We start from the raw sequence: 24,164 nt of genomic DNA, 5'->3' as shown, positions 1-24,164 counted from the left end.
AGGAATACAATGTAGAAGTTATTTATTAGCAACATATTTTTGCCTGAGCATTCACACAAAACAAAACTCACAGCAATTACAATACATGGAATAAATGCCCCAAAAAGATTTGCAATGAGAGTGTTATATAGGCTAGATTATTTTTGTGTTACCAATATTTCTGTAACACTTAACTTTAGAAAGGAGTCTACTGGGCTACTTATAAACCACTAACATACCCTTTATAAAGCACAATGTAAATTGTTGCCGAAATACTTTACAGATAGACAAGGATTTAAAAACAATTTAGAAACATAATGCTCAAATAATAGAAAATATCACTGCACTTTGAGATAGAAACACATGATTACCCTTCTCTTTCCATTTAAAACAATTACATTTAAGCAATAAAATAAGATGTTATTCAACCTTAAACCTAACAAAATAACTGTCAGCCTAAACTGACGACTACAACTCAGCAATGTGCAATAAAATGCAGAAATATTTTTTTCTTCACTCAGAGAATAGGCCAATAGCAAATGGATGGCTCTTCAGAAGGCGAGGTCAGTACAGGTGAATCAAAGCTGGGACTAAGAGACTGAAAAATAGCTTCTATCTCAAGGCCATCTGACTGTTAATTAGCTATCACTAGCCGGTTACTCAACCCTGCACCTTAGAGGCTACTGCCCTATATACATAGAATCACTGGTCACTTTAATAATGTTGACATACTGCTTTACTCATCTCATATGTATATAGTGTATTCTATTCTGATGTATTTTAGTCAATGCCACTCCGACATTGCTTGTCCTAATATTTATATATTTCTTAATTCCAATATTTTGACTTTTAGATGTGTTTGTATTGTTGTGAATTGTTAGATATTACTGCACTGTTGGAGCTAGGTACACAAGCATTTCGCTACACCAGTAATACAATCTGTTAAATATGTGTGTGACCAATTTGATATGATTTGCTGATAGAAATAAATATCCACCCATTATCAAATCATACATTACAATAGCCTGCAGGGCTACTCAAATATATGACACTTATTGTTTAACATGGTAGTTGTGTGGGAGAGAGTCCTCGTGGCCCATTGGGAGTAAGGGGGTTATCCATCAGAAGGGGAGGCCATTACAGAGCAGAAACTAACAGCACCATCAGCAGTCCCAGAAGATGACAGAGAGGACTAGGGCACAGTGCCAGCCCTGATGAACTGCCTGCATGAGGACACACAAACACAAAAGCAACATAGTAGCTGTATGGCGACAAACTCAACAACAATACAAGCATCCTACATCCAACACTCCCTCAAACCTTTGCTTGAGCTGTCCTTCTTCAACTAGATCCTGATTCCTCCTCTTATTCAGACTCAAAGTTACAAAATATACATGCTGAAAGTATGTACTGACATAATAGGCATCTCATTTAATTACACTCTGCTAAGATCAAGACAATGTCAGCTTCAGTGAAACATGTCAAGCAGACTACGAAAACCCATCGGATATCACGCCCTCATTATTGGGACAAAGCCCATAGTTGAAAATTGAGATTTTGGTTGTTTTGGATACTTTAAACCCTTTATTTTATTCTAATGTAAAACATATTGTATGATTACTTAAGTAAAATAGTTCATTTCCCATTTTCATTTGTGTATAAGTAGCTGTAGGCTTCGCCGGAGCAAAAGTTCATTAAAGTAGTTCACACTTTCTTCCGATGTTTCTTGATCAGTGGGTAGGTCCTATTAGCTGCCAAAATTACATGAAAAGGGATCAAAATATATAAACAGTATTGCAGTAATTTCAGCAGTTCAGAATTATTTTGATTTTAAGTAACAAAGCAATTGAGATCCTATTCTAAAACTTGGTGGAAGCAAGAGGCATCTTACTGTCATTATCTGTCATTTTGAGCTGCATCCAATTTCTGCTAGCCCTGGCCACTCACCTTCACTCCTCTCAAAGATGTAAAATAGGATAGGTGTATGTAGATTAATTATCTACCAACACAGTTATACCAATCCCCACTGCTTTTCTTTGAGGGGGTGTGAATGAGTGCACAGGCGAGAAGGGGTGTACATTGGATTGGGCTCTTGTCATTGTAGCATTCTTTCCTTTTTGTAGTTAGTCAATCATCAAACTTAAATATATTTGATCAATCATCGTTGAAGCTGACTTATCAGATAAATAGTGATATTGCTTGTTGTTTGATTTAGATAGTTGTCATTACTTTGAGCAAACCTGCCAATATGCTCTGAATTACCGGTAATCAATCATTATTTGAATTACCGGTAATCAATCATTATCTTATGATCTTCTGTCACTTCATCATGGATGGATAGATGAGAGCATCTTCAATGAGGAGAAAGCAATGAACAGTATATTACGCTAGTTAGTTAGCTAGTTAAGTACACAATGTATTAGCTAGACTTTATAAAACTTACCAGGCCTTCACTACCTGCATCTACTTTGTATTTGTTCAAGGTAGCTTTAAAAAAAAATAAACATTTCACGATATGAAGGGTTTCCCGAGGCTGCCACACAAATGAAAATCATCTAGGGAAATGGTGTACACTTGAAACATTTCAGTAGGTGAAAGTTAATTACCACGGAAGTCAACAGGTTTGTCTTCCCAGATGGTCAGCACCATAGACATAGCTGTCAGCTGCACAGGGGACAAACACAAGCGCTGGGCTTCAGTCACCGCTTTGGCCTGTTCATAGGAGAACATGCTGATCTGGGCTGGGTCAAACACGACCTGAGGAGACACGGACAACTCACATGAACACAACATAGAAAAACAACAATTTGATAGGGGGCAATACAAAACATTGAGGATAAACTGACATGTGTTATTGAATCATAGGCATTTTGAATCCTCACACTTACAGCAAACTTGTCTGCCCGGATGAGGGACACAGCCAGAGGTGTAAATCCTTCAATCTGCTCCCTCACCAAAGAAGACATGGCCATATCTGGGAGGCCAGCTGCAGATTGTAAGAGGTTGAAACTAATTTCAGGCAGTAGTCATATTTGTGGTAGCAAAACAACAAAAAGGCATGTCATGTACCTGCCAGTGCTCCAACCTCAATGAAGACCTCAGGGCCCCAGGAGCTAACGGGTCCAAAAGCCAGGCTATGGATCAGCAGTCCCGTTAAAGCCTGTTGCTGCTCTTCTGAACAGGACAGCCGCAGACGGCCCAGCCACAGAACTGCCTTACTGCAGTCAGGAGGGGGGAGAGGTGAGTTACAGACAATTATTTATATACTGCTCAAAAAAATAAAGGGAACACTTAAACACATCCTAGATCTGAATGAAAGAAATAATCTTATTAAATACTTTTTTCTTTACATAGTTGAATGTGCTGACAACAAAATCACACAAAAATAAATCAATGGAAATCCAATTTATCAACCCATGGAGGTCTGGATTTGGAGTCACACTCAAAATTAAAGTGGAAAACCACACTACAGGCTGATCCAACTTTGATGTAATGTCCTTAAAACAAGTCAAAATGAGGCTCAGTAGTGTGTGTGGCCTCCACGTGCCTGTATGACCTCCCTACAACGCCTGGGCATGCTCCTGATGAGGTGGCGGATGGTCTCCTGAGGGATCTCCTCCCAGACCTGGACTAAAGCATCCGCCAACTCCTGGACAGTCTGTGGTGCAACGTGGCGTTGGTGGATGGAGCGAGACATGATGTCCCAGATGTGCTCAATTGGATTCAGGTCTGGGGAACGGGCGGGCCAGTCCATAGCATCAATGCCTTCCTCTTGTAGGAACTGCTGACACACTCCAGCCACATGAGGTCTAGCATTGTCTTGCATTAGGAGGAACCCAGGGCCAACCGCACCAGCATATGGTCTCACAAAGGGTCTGAGGATCTCATCTCGGTACCTAATGGCAGTCAGGCTACCTCTGGCGAGCACATGGAGGGCTGTGCGGCCCCCCAAAGAAATGCCACCCCACACCATGACTGACCCACCGCCAAACCGGTCATGCTGGAGGATGTTGCAGGCAGCAGAACGTTCTCCACGGCGTCTCCAGACTCTGTCACGTCTGTCACATGTGCTCAGTGTGAACCTGCTTTCATCTGTGAAGAGCACAGGGCGCCAGTGCCGAATTTGCCAATCTTGGTGTTCTCTGGCAAATGCCAAACGTCCTGCACGGTGTTGGGCAGTAAGCACAACCCCCACCTGTGGACGTCGGGCCCTCATACCACCCTCATGGAGTCTGTTTCTGACCGTTTGAGCAGACACATGCACATTTGTGGCCTGCTGGAGGTCATTTTGCAGGGCTCTGGCAGTGCTTCTCCTGCTCCTCCTTGCACAAAGGCGGAGGTAGTGGTCCTGCTGCTGGATTGTTGCCCTCCTACGGCCTCCTCCACGTCTCCTGATGTACTGGCCTGTCTCCTGGTAGCGCCTCCATGCTCTGGACACTACGCTGACAGACACAGCAAACCTTCTTGCCACAGCTCGCATTGATGTGCCATCCTGGATGAGCTGCACTACCTGAGCCACTTGTGTGGGTTGTAGACTCCATCTCATGCTACCACTAGAATGAAAGCACCGCCAGCATTCAAAAGTGACCAAAACATCAGCCAGGAAGCATAGGAACTGAGAAGTGGTCTGTGGTCACCACCTGCAGAACCACTCCTTTATTGGGGGTGTCTTGCTAATTGCCTATAATTTCCACCTGTTGTCTATTCCATTTGCACAACAGCATGTGAAATTTATTGTCAATCAGTGTTGCTTCCTAAGTGGACAGTTTGATTTCACAGAAGTGTGATTGACTTGGAGTTACATTGTGTTGTTTAAGTGTTCCCTTTATTTTTTTGAGCAGTGTATATATGTAACAGGGTTGGTTATGTTTCCACTTGCCTCGAATGAAATGTGTATTTAATGTTCAAGCCTTCTTATTGATTGGTTGAATTCCGATGACAATAAGGCGTGTTGTTATTGGCCCCGCTTGCAGATAGGGGGAGATCGCGAACGTCAGGTCTCCCCAGTATGAAAATGTGATGCAAGGGGTAGGTCGAGTTCTGAATACTGTATTCTATTTTACAATGTGTACAAGTTTGCTGTACATTTCTGATTTATACATGTGTGGGTATATGGTACCTGTTAGGGATTGAGGGGCTTTCTGGGATGTGCTTTGGTATTTGATTGGTGTATATAAGTGTTTTAGCTAGCATGCACGGATGTAATGGTCACATAAGCCCACTGCTAACAGTTGTTTTCATGCTACAGATTTTACCATCGACAGCCATCAACATAATTAAGCCCTGCACAACTAACGTGCTGTTTCCTATTTAATGACAGGTATTTACACATGTTATATTTTGTATTGTATTTTGTTTATGCCCAGTATGAAAATGTGATGCAAGGGATTTTACCATCAACAGCCATCAACATCATTAAGCCCTGCAAAACTAACGTGCTGTTTCCTATTTAACTACAGATAATAAGTAATGCTCAGCTGGGACCACTGGCTGGGGTGATTTCTTTGAACAAAACACAAAGCAAGGAGAGTACGATTAACATATGTCACATATACACTAGATGACTGACAGAGGGCAGTGTTTTGAAGCCACCGCATCCCCATCTTGGTACTCCCATCATAGTAACATTTTTTGGGAAGTTATAGAAATGCATTCAATATCTACGTTTATTTTTGCTATGTTTATTCTATTACAGACACCTTAATGCATACTTTTAAATTATATTATGTTTCTACTAATTATATTACTAGTTACGCCATGATATTTTAACACATCATCATCATCAGATCCAGGAAGGAATTTTCCGAATGACAGTCAAGTGATGAACAGCTATAGCAATAGCGCATGCGATGCAACTGACCAAGTTCTGGAAAAAAAAGGTGTTTGTGAGAAATGTCCAGAATATTTGTGTCGCATTCGTTACGCCAGTGAAGACAGTTGTGCCTGGATCCACGATCTCTAGCAAATTGATGCTGATCATCTGTTTGTTGTCTGTTAGCTTTAACAGAGAAAGCATCAAGGTAGAGTTAATGTTTTCATATGTTTTTGTGCCTCAGATTGGAAGCCAAGTCTACTGTGCGCAATTGTGTAGGATAGACTATTGCACACCCAACGCAATTCCTATGAATGATTCTGGATATAATGACAACAAATTACATAGTCTAGTGGGCTTATTCACAATGATCTTGTAATGAAATAACATGACAAATACATTTAGTTTTCCCATGTTAGACCTGCAATTGTAAACAATACAAAGGGCTTGAAGTAGCCTACTTGAACTTGGAGCTCAGAAATTCAAGTGCTGGAATAGGCCTCATAGACTCAGGAAGTGAGGGTGATGCAGCACCCCCTGAAAAATAAGAATTGAAAATAAATATTCATAAAATATTCTCACAAAAGTAGTGCAGTGAGCCTTTACTAGTCCTGTATCAGCAGACCGATATGGCAGTCTGTAGCAAGGCCCCCAAAAATTGTTCTGCCCCGCCCCAACTTGACTTTCCATACAAATCCTTCCATTGAAAAAGGAACTTTGGTTTTTGGTCACTTTCTCATCATAAAAACAGCGATGCTGAGATTAATGATATCGCTATTTATGGATTTATTGTGTGCCTGCGTCAGCCACATGGGCTGCATTAATCTTAAAGTGCTAATGGTTTCGTTTTTTGACACTTATTGCATGCTTTTTGGGGGAAGTTCTATATTAGGCCCTACATGTACAATTATATAAATTCTACATTAACATTGAGGTCCTTGAAAATTACAATTAAGTGCTTGAAAAAGTCCCTGAAAGTCCTTGAATTTTACTTGCCAATGTCTGTATGAACCCTGCATAAAGTGCCTATGTTGTTCTATAGGTGGAGTTATGGGACAATTTGCATACATTTACTTTTATTCCTTTAAGTACACATGTGGAACTGCATAAAAATCCTTTTTATTTTTGTTTCAAACCATTTTGAAATGTTGATCCAATGTCACACAATGGCCCCATTACTTATAGAATTCCCCATATACAGTACATCATTGGTTACAGGATGTAGAATGACAGGAGGGAGAAACAGGTTGGATAAGGGTTAAGAAGACACACATAGGGGAGGTTTCACATGAAAAATGTGTAAATGCAAACTCTTTTTAATGGTAAAAACACAGCACCTATAACACTCCCTCTCTCATGTCGGTCCCTCTCACTGATTTGAGTATGTCTCTAATCTCACCTGAACTCCACTGCATTCAGGGAGCGCATGTCTGAGACCTTGATCCCACACAGTATGTGTCCCATAGCCACCAGGGTGCTGGAGTCCAGCTGACTAGGAGCCACCTGGGTTGAGATGAGCACAGAGGAGGACAGCACAGCCAGCTGGGACAGGAGAGACAAGGATTGCAATAGGCACCACAATCACACAAATGCACACCAAAGCAGGTAAGACATTCAGATAACACTTTACTTGACACCCATTGTCATAAAGTCTTATGACATCGTCATAACAATGCAATAATACTGTGTGTCATAACAGCTGACATGACGTGTCAGAACCTGTTATAATATAGTCATAACACTGTCATGACATATTTAGACCTGTTGTGACATATATTGCGTTATTTTATGGCTGGTTATGACACCTACATAAGAGTGTCAAAATGTACAAAATGTACCACACAAGGCAAAACATTCCATTACACCATAGCCTACATGTCAACAGTATGTTTACGTTATAGAAAAAAAAAGAAGGAAATTGACCATATTAAATTAGTGTTCTAATTACGCACACATTGATGTCAGACATGCACCTACCCCAATGCTCTGTTGCAGATGACTGGGATGAATGCAGGAGCAGATTTCAGGAGCAGGACAAGACACCCTCTTTTTTTACTGATGACTGATATAAGGGCATGTACGTGATGGGCCTATTTGCCTTATATGATTATGACGGTCATAATGCTTCTTGACAGTGTCATAAAGTGCATTTTCTACAAGTCATTTAAAATATGAAAAAAACATAACTGTAAAGAATTCATTGCAACAACAATGGATTTAAGAAAAACTTTCAACCTGAAATAAAAATTCTTGTCAAGGAAGAAACTAATTTGAATAAATATGGGGTTTGACACTCTTATGAAGATGTCATAACCAGCCATAAAATAATGCAATATATGTCACAACAGGCGTAAATATATGGGTCATGACAAGTTATGTCAGCCGTTAGGACATATTATGACATGATTATGACCGTGTCATAACGTGTTATGACGCCAGGTGTCAAGTAAAGTGTTACCGACATTCAAAAACATCAGGACTACACAAACTACACACAGAGAAACAAAAACATTGAACCAGATTGTCAGACTGATTGCTAGCTACCTGTCTGCTGTTCCAGGTGCTGACTGCCCCCAGTGCAGAGATGGTGCTCAGCTCAGACAGCCGGATCACACTCAGCTCTGCCACTGAAAGCTGGGAGGCTATACGACCCAGCTGAGTAATCACAGACGAGGAGAAGGAGCTGGCCGCTCCATAGATCTACAGACAACACAGAGAAAAAGAACAAAGAAACAGCCTCTGTTTGTTAATGCAACCAGAGCACCAACAGAAGACGGATAAATCAGACACTGGACCCATTTTGCATGTGGTACAAGGTGATTTTTACATAGGAACTACAGTGATGTTTCTTGTTATGGGTAAAATATGTACCTCTTTAGTTTTCTGGAGGAGTAATTTCTGTTGGTATGCTGAAAAGAAGGGGTCCTGGCCAAAGAGCTCTAGACTACAGCTGAAGGCGGCAGACGACATGCCTGTCAAGCTGTCTGTACTCCAGGCTGAAGGCTGTGTTGCACGCAGCTTTTCACATGTGGGCATCAATGCAGGAGCTGGGCAGAGACAAATGGACAAAAACAGATGGTAATACTGTATACAGAGGGAAATGTATGTAAACATTTCACAAAAGAGTCTTATGTTCATCTCTTTGGCAGTAAGGTTGGGGACTTAGACAGAAGTCTCAATGTGAGACAGAGTGGCACTCACGTGTGACCTGCCCCCCTTTGAGAAAACCCAGGAAGTTCTGAAGAACAAACTGTTGCCTCTCAAACAGCTGTGTCTGTTCAACCTGGTCCCGACCCTGAATGCAGAGGGCCCCAACAGCACCCGACTCCCACCGGCGCTGACTCAGAAACAGCCTCTCTATACGCCCCTGGGTCATCAGGGCCTGAGGACATACACACACAGCCTGACTAGGGGCCAACAGGCCAGGGCAGCATAGCACCTGACACCTCTAGGAGTCCTGTCAGTGGACACCTGCAAGATTCTTTTACAAATCCATCCTTTCCTGATTCCTGGTGTCGTGTAGCAATTGTAACACCTCTCAATAACTTTAAGGACACCCAAATAAATGAATCATGACAATGGTCAAATCAATTGCAAAGGAACTAACGTTGAATAAATAATGGAAATGGATGTGTTAAAGACTGAGGGAAAAGTAGAGCAGGAAACGTACCTGGGGAATCTGCTGCAGCATCTCTTTGGGAAGGAAGAATAAGAATCTGTCCACTTGATTGAGTGTCTCAGTGGTCCAGTTCTGAATGGGGCTAAGAGCACACAGAAAGGCTCATTTTTCATTTGATGTGAGGAGACAGAGGAGTTATAACGAAAGGTTAAATGGGGTGTGTGCTGTAATGTGGGGTGGTTGTTTAAGAGGTTGCTACAGTACCCGAAAGTGCCTGGCTCCTGTAGGATCTGTGCGACGATGTCCCTCTTGCTGCTGTTATAGCAGAACTCTCGGAGGAACTCAAGGCTCTCCACAAAGAAGCGCCGCACCAGCTGCAGAAACACTTCATCCACTACGTAGGTCGCCATGATGCCCAGTGAACGGAACTCATCCTCAGTGAACTCCCCCGTGTACATGCCCTGGGGGGAGAACATTTTCAACTTATACCTGTAAATCATTTTCAACATGAAGACACCAAAGCTAAACCCCAGGCTGAATGTGTTAGCAGTAATGGGGTACAGGAGAGGGTACTGACAAGTCTCTGCACCATCTTGTCCACCAGAATTTCCTGTTTTTTACTGGGTAGGAGCAGGAAGTGATGGGAGTCCTTCACAATCATCTTCCTGAGAGTGTCCATCATGTCGGCAGGGAACTTCTTAATAGTGTTCACCCTACAAATGCATACACACACACACACAAAGTTGACAGTGATGCATTGTTGATGCTCAAACCATCTGTAGTGATGATTAATGGCAGTAAGACCGACTCACGGCAGGGCCAGTGCGATCTGAGCGCCAAACTCTCCCAGCAGCTCAGAGAAGTCAAAGTAGTACAGCTCCTCGATTATGCACTTTTTCTGTAAGTCATGACAAAAGCATGAGGGTTGTCAAGTACGCTTATACAACAGCTATCTTTATACCTGACATCTGGCATGGTTCCACTGTTAACTCAATTATCTGGCTCAGAGGAATTTGGTCAAGTATTTGCTCATCTACCAGTGAGGAATGGAGAGGAACAGACTGCTTTTTCATGAATGCAAGGACACTCCGCATTGAGGAAAATGTTGGCTTGTCCCGGAAGAGCTGTCGCAGGGCTGTGCAGCTTACACCTCGAGCAATGCTTCCAAGGGCACTGTATAACCAGAGAGACAAAATAGATCACAAATATGAATGGGAGCACATTCACAAGAAGTTAGTCATAAATCAACTGCAGCTATGTTGACGTAGATATGCACTCACAGAAACGTCTCAGTGGAAAGATTGGGCATGGTCTTCACTGCTTCTTTAAAAAGAGTTTTAGCCTGGGAAAAGAAACCAGAAGCGATCATTAGTATTGATCACAAACCATCTCCCAACACACGTAGAGACAGCCGGAGAGAGAATACCCCGCAGTGCTATAGAGGTGATTGGCAGTTTTGGAATACGGTTTTGAGGTGTGTAGTAAATTCAGTAGCACAGTGTTGTTGTGCTTTGCCACTTCACACAGTGCGCATGAACATGCAGGATTTGGGAGATGTGATTTAATGGTGCTGGCAGGCCGCCCTCAGGCCCATTAGTAGCAACAGACAGGGGATTATAGGGCAGCTTTCATGGCCAGTGTGGTGAAACAGACCAGGCCAGCGCTAGGCTAGCAGGAGGGAGAGGGCCATCAGCCCGTCTGAGACACCACCGCATTGTGAGAGCTGGGACCTGGTGTGTGTGTGTGTGTGTCTGTTGACAGTCACAGATACGCTGTGTGTGTTCAGAACATAGAACAGCCTATTTAAACAGTCAGGGCAGGGGTTATACAACAGGCCGACCTCTCCACTGACGGTTAATTATTTAACATCTAATCAAGACCGTGTCACACACACCTCTGCATGACAGAGGAGAGACCCACATTGCGTAACGTGCTGACATCTTTAGACACACACTCGGAAATCCTTTTCAAATCTCTAAATATCATTGGGCGATAAAAATCACAAAGTATTTAGGGATATGTAGATGCTCCTATACTGATATGCATGAATTGTATCCCCTTGAAAATGACTTGCAGGTCACAGGTATTGCTGGAGCAGAGAGGACAGGAGTCAGCTCATACCTGCTGAGTGTTCCAGGCTCGTCTTCCTGCCAAGGTTCTGTTGGTCAACAGCAGACTAGCCCTGGTCAGCACACTGAGTAGAGGGGTGCTGGGGAGCAGGGGCTCCACCTTATCCAACCAGCCAGTCACCTCTGGTGAGTCCTGGACAAAGGTCAACACAACACAGACATAGAGTATAGTGACTAAACAACACCAATTCAAAAGATAAACACGCAGATTTCAATGGTGACTAAATGGGCTTCTGACAAACACTAGCGGTACACACAATATGTTGGTGGAATGTAAATACATGTTCACAAACCATACAAAATAACTCAGGCAAACAAAAGAGGAGTAATTACAAATGTGTCAGAGTGACCTAATTCATGCATAGTTGGCACCTCCTCTCTAAGAAACAGCCCAATGCTGAGCCTGCCCAGTGTGTCAGTCTATACCTGGTTCTGGTCCTTATGGAGCATACAGCTCCAGCTGGGACAGGGCCACATCACCCCTATCTGACTGCCAGGCAGGAGGAGCCTGGGTACACCTGGGCATGCCAGCTGCGGTCCCCCTCCACACTCCACCTTGCTCTCCTCCACTCTGTTCCCTCTCCAATGGTTATGTATGCATACTCAGAGCCTTGTAAACATACCTCGCACTGAGCCAAGAGTAGCAGCGTACGGCCGAAGCCACGTTACTGTGTACCTTGTGGACTGTCTTCATTTAGTATGAGTGAGCATGTCGCTGTTTGTGAGGATGGGGGTCAGTGTTGGTGAGTCCCTCTAAGGCCGTACCCAGAGTTTGGTGGTGATGGTGTTGGCCTGTGAGGGGTTGAGGCCCGGCGTGTGCAGGGCGATGTCAGGCAGAGAGGACAGCAGGATGTCAGAGGGCAAGTTCCACAGAGTCTCAACCTTCACCCCACTCACCAGAGAGCCCAGCTTCTGCAGCTGCCCCGGCAGAGCCAGCTAGAAGGGACACAAGGAGGGAGAGAGGGAGTGAGCAGGAGAGAGAGAGCGAGAAGGGAAGGTTGGGGATATGAAAGAGTGGGGGGGGGGGCAGGGAATGGAGGAGCAAGATATGGAGAAAGAAAGACGGATAGTCCATTTCTAACTCATCATTCAAACACTTTTAATAATGCAAAAATCATCTGTTAAATGAAACTAGATACAAAAGATACCTTTGACAAATTGGTCTTGTTCTTTGTAACACTATACAGCCATTAGATACTAAGATAATACAGGTAGAGAGTGTCATCTGGTGTATAATGAAGTAGGAAACATACATCTTGACAAGGTTGTGTGGTTTGCCATGGTGATAGTGTTTGTCCTTGAGTCACCCCTGGCCAGGCTGCACTAGGCTTTGGGCCAGCTGGCTCAGAATGGACCATTACTATGCACAGAGGCATTACACTGAAACAGAGACACTCTCAAACATCTAGCATACCATATCTGAGACAATACGCAACCCTGTTTACAATCCCTTTCTAAAACAGAAAGCCAAAAACTGAAATAATACTTACACTGTTGTTTAGAGACACTTTGTCCACAATTACACTGGCCTAGAATGACATCACAAAAAGAAGATGGAACAAATCATTATGACTGGTCTTAACTCTGTTTTATTAACATCTGCATTATGAAGATGGAAACTACTTGGGAAAAGGAAGAATAGCCCACTGGGCTCAAGACAAAAACAAATGCTTTATTTTCTGATTTTGTTTCCCCACCCTACCATTCCATTGACTAAGGCCCCTTATGGCATATGGCAGGCAGCAGCCGCAAGGCGCACATTGAAAATGTGGGGTTAGTTGTGCTTCTGTAATCAAAAGGTCAAGGCACCTCCAGAACCCCCCTCACCTCACCTGGGGTCAGATTGCTGCAAACTGGCTGCTTGTGAGCTGTCACAAAGCCCCTACTAACCAACCCCCATTCTAACCCCATAATCATCCCCACCCTCTGTTACCGGAGCCGGGCAGCACTGAGAAAACCCAATCAGGTATGAAAACCAAACAGAAGGTGCTCCATTAGAGCTCTCTCTCTGATGAGAGGATGCTTGTGACGACTGATGATGAGCTTCTACCTGTGCAGGAGTGAAGGGCACAGAGGCCAGGGCTGTCAGCGCAGGGCTGAGCTGGGATTGGCTGAGCTTCTGCAGGAAGTCCACACCCAGCCAGGGCAAGAAGGGAGCCAGCTGAGACACTCGGCCGGCGGAGAGAGAGCCAGGAGACTGAAGCTCACTCCCATTCAGGAACAAGCTGGAGATCTGAAGAGGGATGGTCAAAAGCATAACACACACACACACACACACACACATATTTACACAGGAATCAAGACACAAAGTGCAAACAAGAAATTAAACCCATGGATTAGTCTGCTTCACTCATACCCATATGAGTTTCACCTTCAACTTTGCGGTGAAAAAGAAAGTAGTTCTTTCTGTGACAGCTCCACTTACCATGTCACTGGGGCCCCTGAGGCCCTGGGAAACACATGCCCTAATGTTGTCCTGAATCACAGAGAAGGCCTCTGTGTTTCTGTACACCTGCAGGTCCTTTGGGTCTGACAGACACGTCAGGTTGCCAAGCCTAGGGATACAAAGATGATAATTACTCAAGCATATCCATAGATACTTTTGGATCCCAAACAGTTGGTTACTTCAGTGTCTACCAGAATGTTGCGTTTCATAGGACTACAGAAAGTAATTTCTTGAAAACGCATACACTCAAATTAGATTAATGTTTGAAACCGAATGTTTCTGTAAGACAGGATACATGACCAACCGTCGATCAGATATTGTGACACTGACCTCCTGAATTGTTCCACTGTTAGATTTCTGAAGGTCCTTATGAGGCTCTCAGCCACAAACTGCTGTTGTAGGTGGCTTAGGGTGTTCATCAGCAACACATCCATTCCAACCAACAGCTAGGAGAGAAGAAACACCACCCAACTCTGGTTTAAAATGACAGTGCACAATGATTAAAACGTACTGTATACCGTTTTAAATTAAGACAATGAAAATCTATTGGCCTAAACATACTGTTTTGTACTGTATACACATACAATTTTGCACAGTACAACCTCATCCCCTTACACATACAGTCAGGTCCAAAATTATTGTCACCCTTGATGAGCAACAAATACTTGATAAAATAAATAATAATAAAAAAAAAGAGCTTTATTGTATTAAAAAAAAAAATTGTGTGTGTGTGTGTGTGTGTGTGTGATATATATATATATATATAACACACATACACACAACCGTTAAAAAGTTTGGGGTCACTTAGAAATGGCCTTGTTTTTTAAGTTTTTTGTTGATCAGAAATACAGTGTAGACATTGTTAATGTTGTAAATGACTATTGTAGCTGGAGACGGCATATTTTTTACGGAATATCTACATAGGCGTGCAGAGGCCCATTATCAGCAACCATCACTCCTGTGTTCCAATGGCACGTTGTGTTAGCTAATACAAGTTTATAATTTTAAAAGGCTAATTGATCATTAGAAAACCCTTTTGCAATTATGTTAGCACAGCTGAAAACTGTTGTTCTGATTAAAGAAGAAATAAAACTGGCCTTCTTTAGACTAGTTGAGTATCTCGAGCATCAGCATTTGTGGGTTCGATTACAAGCTCAAAATGGCCAGAAACAAATAACTTTCTTCTGAAACTCGTCAGTCTATTCTTGTTCTGAGAAATGAAGGCTATTCCATGCGAGAAATTGCCAAGAAACTGAAGATCTCATACAACGCTGTGTACTACTCCCGTCACAGAACAGAGCAAAATGGCTCTAACCAGAATAGAAAGAGTGGGAGGCACCGGTGCACAACTGAGCAAGAGGACAAGTACATTGGAGTGTCTAGTTTGAGAAACAGACGACTCACAAGTCCTCAACTGGCAGCTTCATTAAATAGTACCCGCAAAACACCAGTCTCAACGTCAACAGTGAAGAGGCGACTCCGGGATGCTGGCCTTCTAGGCAGAGTTGCAAAGAAAAAGCCACATCTCAGACTGGCCAATAAAAATAAAAGATTAAGATGGGCAAAAGAACAGACACTGGACAGAGGAAGATTTGAGAAAAGTGTTAAGGACAGACAAATCTAAGTTTGAGGTGTTCGGATCACAAAGAAGAACATTCGTGAGAATGAAAATGAAAAGATGCTGGAGGAGTGCTTGACGCCATCTGTCAAGCATGGTGGAGGCAATGTGATGGTCTGGGGGTGCTTTGGTAGTGGTAAAGTGGGAGATTTGTAGGGTAAAAGGGATCTTGAAGGAGGAAGGCTATCACTCCATTTTGCAACGCCATGGCATACCCTGTGGACGGCGCTTAATTGGAGCCAATTTCCTCCTACAACAGGACAATGACCCTAAGCACAGCTCCAAACTATGCAAGAACTATTTAGGGAAGAAGCAGTCAGCTGGTATTCTGTCTACAATGGAGTGGCCAGCACAGTCACCAGATCTCAACCCTATTGAGCTGTTGTGGGAGCAGCTTGACCATATGGTACGTAAGAAGTTCCCATCAAGCCAATCCAACCTGTGGGAGGTGCTTCAGGAAGCATGGGGTGAAATCTCTTCAGATTACCTCAACAAATTGACAACTAGAATGCTAAAGGTACGCAAGGCTGTAATTGCTGCAAATGGAGGATTCTTTGATGAAAGCAAAGTTTGAAGGACACAATTATTATTTCAATTAAAAATCATTATTTGTAACTTGTCAACGGCTTGACTATATTTCCTATTCATTTTGCAACTCATTTCATGTATGTTTTCATGGAAAACAAGGACATTTCTAAGTGACCCCAAACTTTTGAACGGTAGTGTGTGTGTATATATATATATATATACTAGTACAATTGCTCAGAGAAATAGATTGTTTATAATAGTACTATATTTTTTTTCTCAAAAAGTGGGATAGAATTTCAACCCATTTTCAACCAGCAACTATCAGGAACTAACACTGATCACTTTTTCACACTTTTACAGTGTAAATTTCATCAGCTGTTATACAATATGGCAAAAAAACCATGAGTTTTAACTGCACTGGACCTTTAAGGCCAACGACTTAATAAACTTAACCCAGTACCAGAACCAGTGTCGTACCGCAGTTTTGCGGGGCGCTCAGCAAGGTCTGAGCAAGGTCTAAGGATTTGTTATGAGGGAAAACAGCTAACTTCCTCCAATTCAACACATTTTGCCATGGGGCAAATTCATTTTTTGTTGTTGCAGTTTTATAGCTAATATCATGCTATTTTGCATTTGTAAAGCTAATTTCCTCCAATTATTGCAGGAGCTGCGGGAGGCTGTGGTATGCCAGTGACCAGGACATCTAAGCCAAAAACCTAGTTGCCTCTGCCAGGAGGTTGAAACTTGGCCACAAGTGGATCTGTGAGCAAGACAATAACCCAAAGCACACATCAAAATCCACAAAGAAATAGTTAATTGACCACAAAATCAACATTTTACAATGGCCATCTCAGTCTCCTGATGAACCCCATTGAAAACCTGAGGTTGGAATTGAAGAGGGCAGTCCATAAGCGAAAACAAAGGATATCAAGGACCTGGAAAGATTCTGTATGGAGGAATGGTCTAAGATCACCTCCCAATGTGTTCTTCTTTCTCATAAAACATTTGAGAAAAAAGGCTCAATGCCATTATCCAAGGTTAAGCATTGAAAGGTTCTGAGAACAGGGGTGCCAATCATTTTGATCTCTATTTTTGAGAAAGAAAAGTAGTACTTATTAAACAAAATCTCTTTCTTTGAGCAATTGTATTAGTATAAAATAAATACAAATTCTGTATACAATATAGCTCAGTATTTGTATTATTTAATTTATACAGTCTTTTTTGCCCATCTTTATCAAGGGCGCCAATCATTTTGGACCTGACTTTTCATGCAACAATCATATTCACATTTTAAGCATTGAAAGATCACTCACTATTCTTCACATAGCCATTCTTAATTGATGCATTCCGATGTTTACTTATTGAACATTGGCTACGGCCACAACCACTGACACAATGGAGACCACTGACAACTGCCTGGCTGTGGCTGGGGAGGCTCTGGTTTCACAGAGAGGTGTCGTGTCTGTTACCTGAGCAGGTGATAGGTGCTGGAAGCTGTGAAAGGGCAGGTAGACGATCAGGTTACCAGTGTCCCTGATGAAGGAGGGGCCGCCGGCTGTCATGTTGAGGGAGCTGAGGGCTCGGCTGTACCACCTCCCAAAGGCCCTGCGCTGCTCCACCGACAGGCTCCTGATGTTGCTGTTGATGGTATTTCTCCTGAAGATAGAGAGAGAGAGCATAGAGGAATGTAGGACATACTTGTTAACCTGAACAAAAAGCAAAGAGCAAAACATGACTGGGAAAGCACATCTCTTTCAGAGACTCAAATGATCCAATTTAAATTAAGGCCGAAGCTGTAGTTTAAATAGAAAATGACTACAATATTGTGAGTCTGTTTGTGTCTGAATAGAGGGGGTAATTAACTGTCTAAGTCCATTAGCTTTGATTATATAGCCATTCAGTACTATACGTACATCTATAATGCAGAGACCAACACACAAGGACATCATGACTCATGATGACTTGTATCAGAAGCCTGCTTAACTTACACTATGAGGTTGGTCTGTAAGGGGGGCAGTGACTGGATGTCTGCAGGGTTGACCAGGGCAAGTAGGGGTACCAGTTCAGGAAAGAGACTCCCGTCCCTGACCAAGTGGGTCTGGAAAAGCACAGATACCATGGTGCCTAGGTAGTCATCTGTAAACTGGGACAGAGAGCGAGATTAAGTGATTATCTTGTGTGAACATAAGAATGGTTTCGCTACATTTTACTTAATTATTTTATAAAACGTATTCAATCAAGTTGTCCCATTGAGGTCAAGTGATCTTAGTATTTTCCATGGAAGACCTGTCTAAGAGGACAACTGATAGTACCTGCAATGTTCCCTGGTTCCTGCTGAAGTACTGCAGTATCTGTCTGACCGTGGTGATGTCCACTGCACTCAGCACTGGCCTCAGACTGGCCAGAGGGATACGGAAATACTCCTGGAACAGAATCACACCACATACTAAAACCAAGCACCCATAAGCCAGACAAGAATATCATAACAAAAACTGTCAACAAGTAACAATAAATTATAAATGAACTTAAAATCTCTACATTACAAATACTCATACTTAGCCATCACCACGCCTTGAGACGTGTCCAGACATGTCCTAAGAGTTACACTCCCCTACGTATTTATTTGGACAGTGAGGGTAACATTTTACACTTTGGCTCTATACTCCAGCATTTTAGATATTTTATGAGGCGACAGTACAGAATGTCACCTTTTATTTGAGGGTATTTTCATACATATCTGTTTTACTGTTTAGAATTGAAAGCACTCTGTATCTAGTCCCCCCATTTGAAGGTGTCATGAGTATTTGGACAAATGCACTTATGGTCTAAGGGCCTGGGGCTGGCTTTCTACAATGCTAACTTATGGAATTGTTTTAAGATGGTCATACCAAGGATCATTTAGCTATTTGATTTAGAATTTTAGAACCCCTGTAGGTATCCCAAAAAGTATTGAAAAAACATTTGATGAAACATTGAATTTGGCCTCACTGCTATTAGCCCATAGAAACACATTGAATAACATATTCATACACAGCAAAACAGAGAGTCAAATAATTTATCAAAAGGAAGTATGTTTTGAAGTGTCTGTCCTATATGTGAGAGATATAAGAAAGCTCAGGAAATTATTATCATTCCTTTTTAAACTGGAACCGGGTTACCTTCAGACGAGGGATGTGAAGCTTGTGGGCGTCGTAGAGCAAAACACGTGTTCGTGAGAGTCTCACCTTTCGATGGTGGGGTCATATTACAATTTGACAAAAGTTTAGTATTTGGTGCCATATTTTTTCCACGCAATGACTACGTCAAGCTTTTGACCTTACACACTTGTTGGGTGCATTTGCATTTTGTTTTGGTTGCGTTTCAGATTATGTTGTGCCCAATAGAAATGAATGGTAAATAACCTATTGTGTCATTTTGGAGTCCGTTTTATTGTCAATAAGATTAGAATATGTTTCTGAACACTTCTGCATTAATGTTGATTCCACCATGATGCTACTCATCGCGTGCTAGGACTATGGGACCAAACACTAAACTTTTGTCTTCAAATGGGGGGACTAGATACATCAAGTGGTTTTATTTCTGAACGGTAAAACAGATATGTATAAAAATACCTCAAATAAAAAGGGGACATTCTGTACTGTCGCCTCATATAAAACATTTGATCTCAAATCCAAAATGCTGGAGTATAGAGCAAAATTAAACATTATAGCTTCACTGTCCAAATAAATATGTAGGGGCGTGTATTTGTTAGTAACTATATCACCAGTCACAAATGTAAAAGGACCAAATAAGTATCAGTCCTATTTCTGTCACCTTGATGAGGAAAAATCCATCACTGTTCCCATGTCTTCCTGTCTGCATCAAACTGGTCAGTACTTTCTGTTACGGACAAACAAATCTTCAAGCTTATCATTTGAATGGTTAAAGAAAAAAAAAATCAAGATGGACAACAGCAACAACACAGTATCAACAATAATAAACACAAGTGATTAGAGATTAGTGTTGGTTTGTCATTCAATCACATCAATGTCAGTTAATCTCATCCAGGGGAAGAGATTTAATGTCCACTATCAATGACATGTGTGAAACTGTGTACACCGTCTGTTGACACAACAATAGCCCTCATGGTAATTGATATAGATGATTAGTTACCTCAAAAAAAACAAAAAAAAAGGATTCTAAGTTAGTCATATGACATTTCCACTAGGCTAGAATGGGTCCGATCTAAATGTCCTTAGACATGAATCAGTTGAAAAGCCAAAACAGCAGAAAACAGGTTTGTGACCTGAGGGAAATGTATGGATGACCACCATTCATTCAAGACTGTTCAATGTAGCAGTTCACAATACACACAATGTTGGAATTCTTTATCTGCAGATAGTCTGCTCAGCCCACCTACCCCAAAGCACTGCAGCAGTACCCTCTTGTTGTCAAAGTTGGTCTCCTTCTCTAGATAGAGCACCACAGACTTTAGCACATTGAAGCGGATGTTTTCAGTCACACGTAGGGACGTCATCTGGCTCTCCTCCAGGGCCACCAGCAGCACCACGGTCACACTGGTGGCCTGGTCCACCACAGAGGCCATGTGTGTGGTCAGGAGACCCTCCAAGCGATGCTGCAGGGCCTTCACCCCGCAGCGCAAAAGCAGCTGCAGAGCCTGCGTCTGACTGGAGCCTGGCTGACAGGCTGGGCTGAAGTCTGCAGTACAAGTCCAGTTCAGCCTCCTCACAATGTCTCTGACCAGGCAGGGCTGGGAGTCTGCGGAGGTGCTGTTGGTTTTTCCCTGGCTGTTTCCTTTGGTGTAGTTGGTACAGAGCGTGCCCACCCACAGGCTGTAGGGCTCCTTGGTGAGCAGGGAGAGTAGGCCAGTGTTGGTGCAGATGGATGAGACAAAGTTGGCCTGGTCGTAGTCCCAGCACAGGGTCAGGAGAGAGGCGTCAGGAAGTGCCACTGCCCAGCTGTGGTACTGGCATTGTTCTACTGGCTTAAACCCCATCAGGCCTCCTCCCTGTCCCCCTCCACCGCCGGGGCCAGTGTGGTTCACACAATACGCCAATAGCCATGTATTGTCAGGGTTGGCTAGCAGATTCTGGAGCACCGTGGCGTTGGCGCACACCTTCTGAGTGAAGTTCAGAGAGTCCAGCTCAGCACAGAGAGCCAGGTCAGTCATGTCTACAATGATGGGCTTGTTCCAGTCAGAGTATTGGCACACCTGGGGCAGGATGTCCTTGGTCTCCTTGTCGACACAGACAGACATGAGCCACTCGTTCTGGGGCTCTAAGGTGAGCTTCTCAAACAGGGGCATGTTGCAGCACACGTTCTTATTAAAACCCATCTGGTCGTGTCGCCAGCAGAGCTCCACCATCGACGGGTCCACCAGCACCTTGCTCCACTTATCATAGTTGCACCAGTCTAGGACGCTGAACACCACAGGCGGGTTGGTGGGTGGAGAGTTAAGGGAGACAGTGCAGTATTCTCCAACCCATACAGTAGCACTATTACGGAGCAGTTTCTTCAGAAAGGTGGCATTGGCGCACACCTCCAGTACAAAACCCTTGTCATCATTCTGGATGCACATGGATATCATCTCTATGGTGATTTCCATCACGTTTTGCCATTCTGAGTACTGGCAGGAAGCCGCCACCAGAGAGTTTATATCTGGCTGTGTCGGGGCTTCTGTACAGTTCAGCTGCAGCCAGTTGTTGTCGACATGGGAAAACACAACAGTAAAGAAGTCCAAGTTCTGACAGAGGAGGATCTTCAGCCTCTCCTTGTCCTGGTCCCAGCAGACGGCCACCATGGTTGGGTCGACTGTCTCCGCCGTCCAGGTCTGATACCTACAGAACTGACTCACCATGTATCCATCAGAGGAGTTAACACAGAAATTCCACAGCCAGCTATTGTTAGGATTGTTGTTCATCAATGCCTGCATTAGCTGGACATTGCTGCACACCGCTAGGATGAATTCATGCCTGTCATTTTCACTACACAGTGTCACCAGGCCTGCGTCCACGTCATTGGTCCAGTTGCCGTAGTTGCACAGCAGCTGGCTGAGGCTGAGGGATCTTGAGACCCGTGGGCCTGGGGGAGGGGGGGGCGGGATGTCCCCACTGCAGTCAGACCTGTCCTCCAGGAGGGGCAACAGTAGAGCCTGGATAACATGACAGGTGTTACTCCACACCTGTTCCACCTCAGTGGGGTTCAGGATGCTCAGAGCGTTGCAGAAAGTGGAAAGTGTTGAGGAGCTCTGTAGGCCCACTGTGATGATGTCAGCGCACAGGGTGTCGTTGAAACTGGCTAGGTTGTCGTGGTCACACCTCAGCAGGGCAGTGGGGTTGTCCTCTACCGCTTTGAGGGTACGGCTGAAGGAGACTGTGGGGAGGCTCTGGCAGTCTGGGCCTGGGTAGCTGCACAGCGTTGATTCTGGAGCCAGGAACATATCCAGGATAGAGTCACCAAAGGACCAGCTCACATTGTGACGTATACCCCTGAATAAAACGTAGTCAGTTAGAAAGGATATGGAGGTCATATTCCTCTGTCAGTGGAAAAATATATAAACATTAATCCATCATAACATTTCCATGATGTTTATCTCAGGGTATCACATGAAAGGTTTCACAGAGGAAAGGTTCCACACATCATTGTCAGCTTACCACATCAGGAGCTGCTTTAGATCCCCTATACAAAAAAGGCAGGGCATTAAATACATATTAAATACTGCAAATGTACAATAAAAACAGTGTCTAATAAAAACTGTATACATTACATTCATAACTTAACATGAAGAAAGTGCAAGTAGAAAACAAAACTGACCAACCTTGCTGACATTGTTCATTTTGTTCCAGAGAGGGAATTGCAATTCCAAATTGCAATGCTATTTTTACATAGTCCATTGGGGTTTGGAGAAACGTCAATATGAATTCTGAACCATGTGTCACTATTGTACGAAATGTCATGTCTATTAGACCAGTCCAAGCAGACATAACTTTATCAGATAAGGAAAGATGTGACAAAGCAGTCATTATCTCCTGAAAAGCACTGAATTGTTCTACTGTGGAATCGTCTACTCTGAGGTAGGATCTTTGAAAAAGTGACTCTGAACTTGTACTGCTTCTTGTGCATGTCTGAGATTTGACAGATGATAGAAACGACAGTAGCGGTTTGCCAAGCTCAAGTGATACAGTCTTTGTCAATTCTGCCGCCAAGCCACAGTCCGTTCTCCCAGACAAAATGCACACAAACGTTTTAGGGAGGTTTTCAATAAATCCATCTTCTATTAGTGGTCTATACATGTCAAATAACTTGCCCAGAACACCATAATAAGCGCTCAAGTCAATGCCCTCTAACACGGTGCCACCTGTCCTGACATGTGGGTCCTCTAAAATTTCGTCTGCGCTGATACCGCCCCTGGTATTGGCATCAACGTTGTGATTTTCGTTGGATAAATCGTGTATTCGCTCTATCAATTCTTCTATGTTTCTGTCAAACTTGCTGACTTCTGCGGGACCTTTTCTTGATACAGCGCGTGACAATGAGCGCACTGGTCTTGCGGCGTCGCAAACCATCCCTATAATAAAATAAAATACACCAACTAGTATCCTACATTTAAGCTGAAGAATAAAAACATTAACACTAAAAAACAAATACATAGCATGCCTCAAACATATGTAAATTCGCTTTATAATTGTAATCCTATCAAAGTTAGCTGAATGCAAGTAGCCTAACTTACTTACCTAGGATGCTTAGAGCAAAAAATATTTGCATTCTTAGCAGCATTCTCAAAGTATAGGGGAAAAGTAGCTTGAGAAGTCCACAAAAATGCTAACTATCCAGTGGATTTAGAAAAAGATTCACTTTTAGGCCTATTATCCAGGCTCACTGCAAAGGCAATAGTTATGCCAATCATCCTTTGATTTTAGTTACAGGAATGTCAAAAAACTAACACCAGTCTTTGTCAAAGCAATTTTGTCGTCTCCCCTGTATCCGTTCTTGCTTCCCTACTTCAGATTCCTTTTACGCTTTGCCAAGTAGTG

At 43.1% G+C, this 24,164-nt stretch overlaps 1 protein-coding gene across 1 annotated transcript; it reads right to left on the bottom strand.

Moving 5' to 3' along the window:
- Positions 1 to 5: 5 nt before the first annotated feature.
- strc1 (stereocilin 1) lies at positions 6 to 22,614 on the bottom strand. The gene is made up of 25 exons (XM_014175442.3): positions 20,531 to 22,614; positions 19,945 to 20,010; positions 18,444 to 18,554; positions 18,120 to 18,274; positions 17,601 to 17,787; positions 14,316 to 14,431; positions 13,965 to 14,094; positions 13,590 to 13,772; positions 13,030 to 13,068; positions 12,305 to 12,475; positions 11,532 to 11,672; positions 10,691 to 10,752; positions 10,448 to 10,583; positions 10,223 to 10,308; positions 9,988 to 10,123; positions 9,675 to 9,871; positions 9,462 to 9,552; positions 8,993 to 9,173; positions 8,663 to 8,838; positions 8,336 to 8,491; positions 7,191 to 7,333; positions 3,049 to 3,197; positions 2,868 to 2,965; positions 2,586 to 2,736; positions 6 to 1,202 (listed from the first exon to the last, which is right to left on the bottom strand). Exons 1-25 carry the CDS (start codon positions 22,568 to 22,570, stop codon positions 1,117 to 1,119), a joined length of 5,187 nt encoding a protein of 1,728 aa, XP_014030917.3. The 5' UTR covers positions 22,571 to 22,614; the 3' UTR covers positions 6 to 1,116.
- Between the last annotated feature and the right edge of the window lie 1,550 nt (positions 22,615 to 24,164).

The sequence above is a fragment of the Salmo salar genome, chromosome 26 (assembly GCF_965601325.2).
Source record: "Salmo salar chromosome 26, fSalSal1, whole genome shotgun sequence".
Lineage (NCBI taxonomy): Eukaryota > Metazoa > Chordata > Actinopteri > Salmoniformes > Salmonidae > Salmo > Salmo salar.
This window is presented reverse-complemented; position numbering and strand designations above follow the sequence as displayed.

Coding starts and splice junctions, on each gene's coding strand:
- strc1 (XM_014175442.3), bottom strand. CDS start 22,570: ATGTTCCTGGCTCCAGAATCAACGCTGTGCAGCTACCCAGGCCCAGAC. Junction 14,432..17,600: donor AGCACCTATCACCTGCTCAG/GTAACAGACACG, acceptor CTTCTCTCCTAG/CTGTTGGTTGGAATGGATGT. Junction 10,584..10,690: donor CTTTCCACTGAGACGTTTCT/GTGAGTGCATAT, acceptor CTGGTTATACAG/TGCCCTTGGAAGCATTGCTC.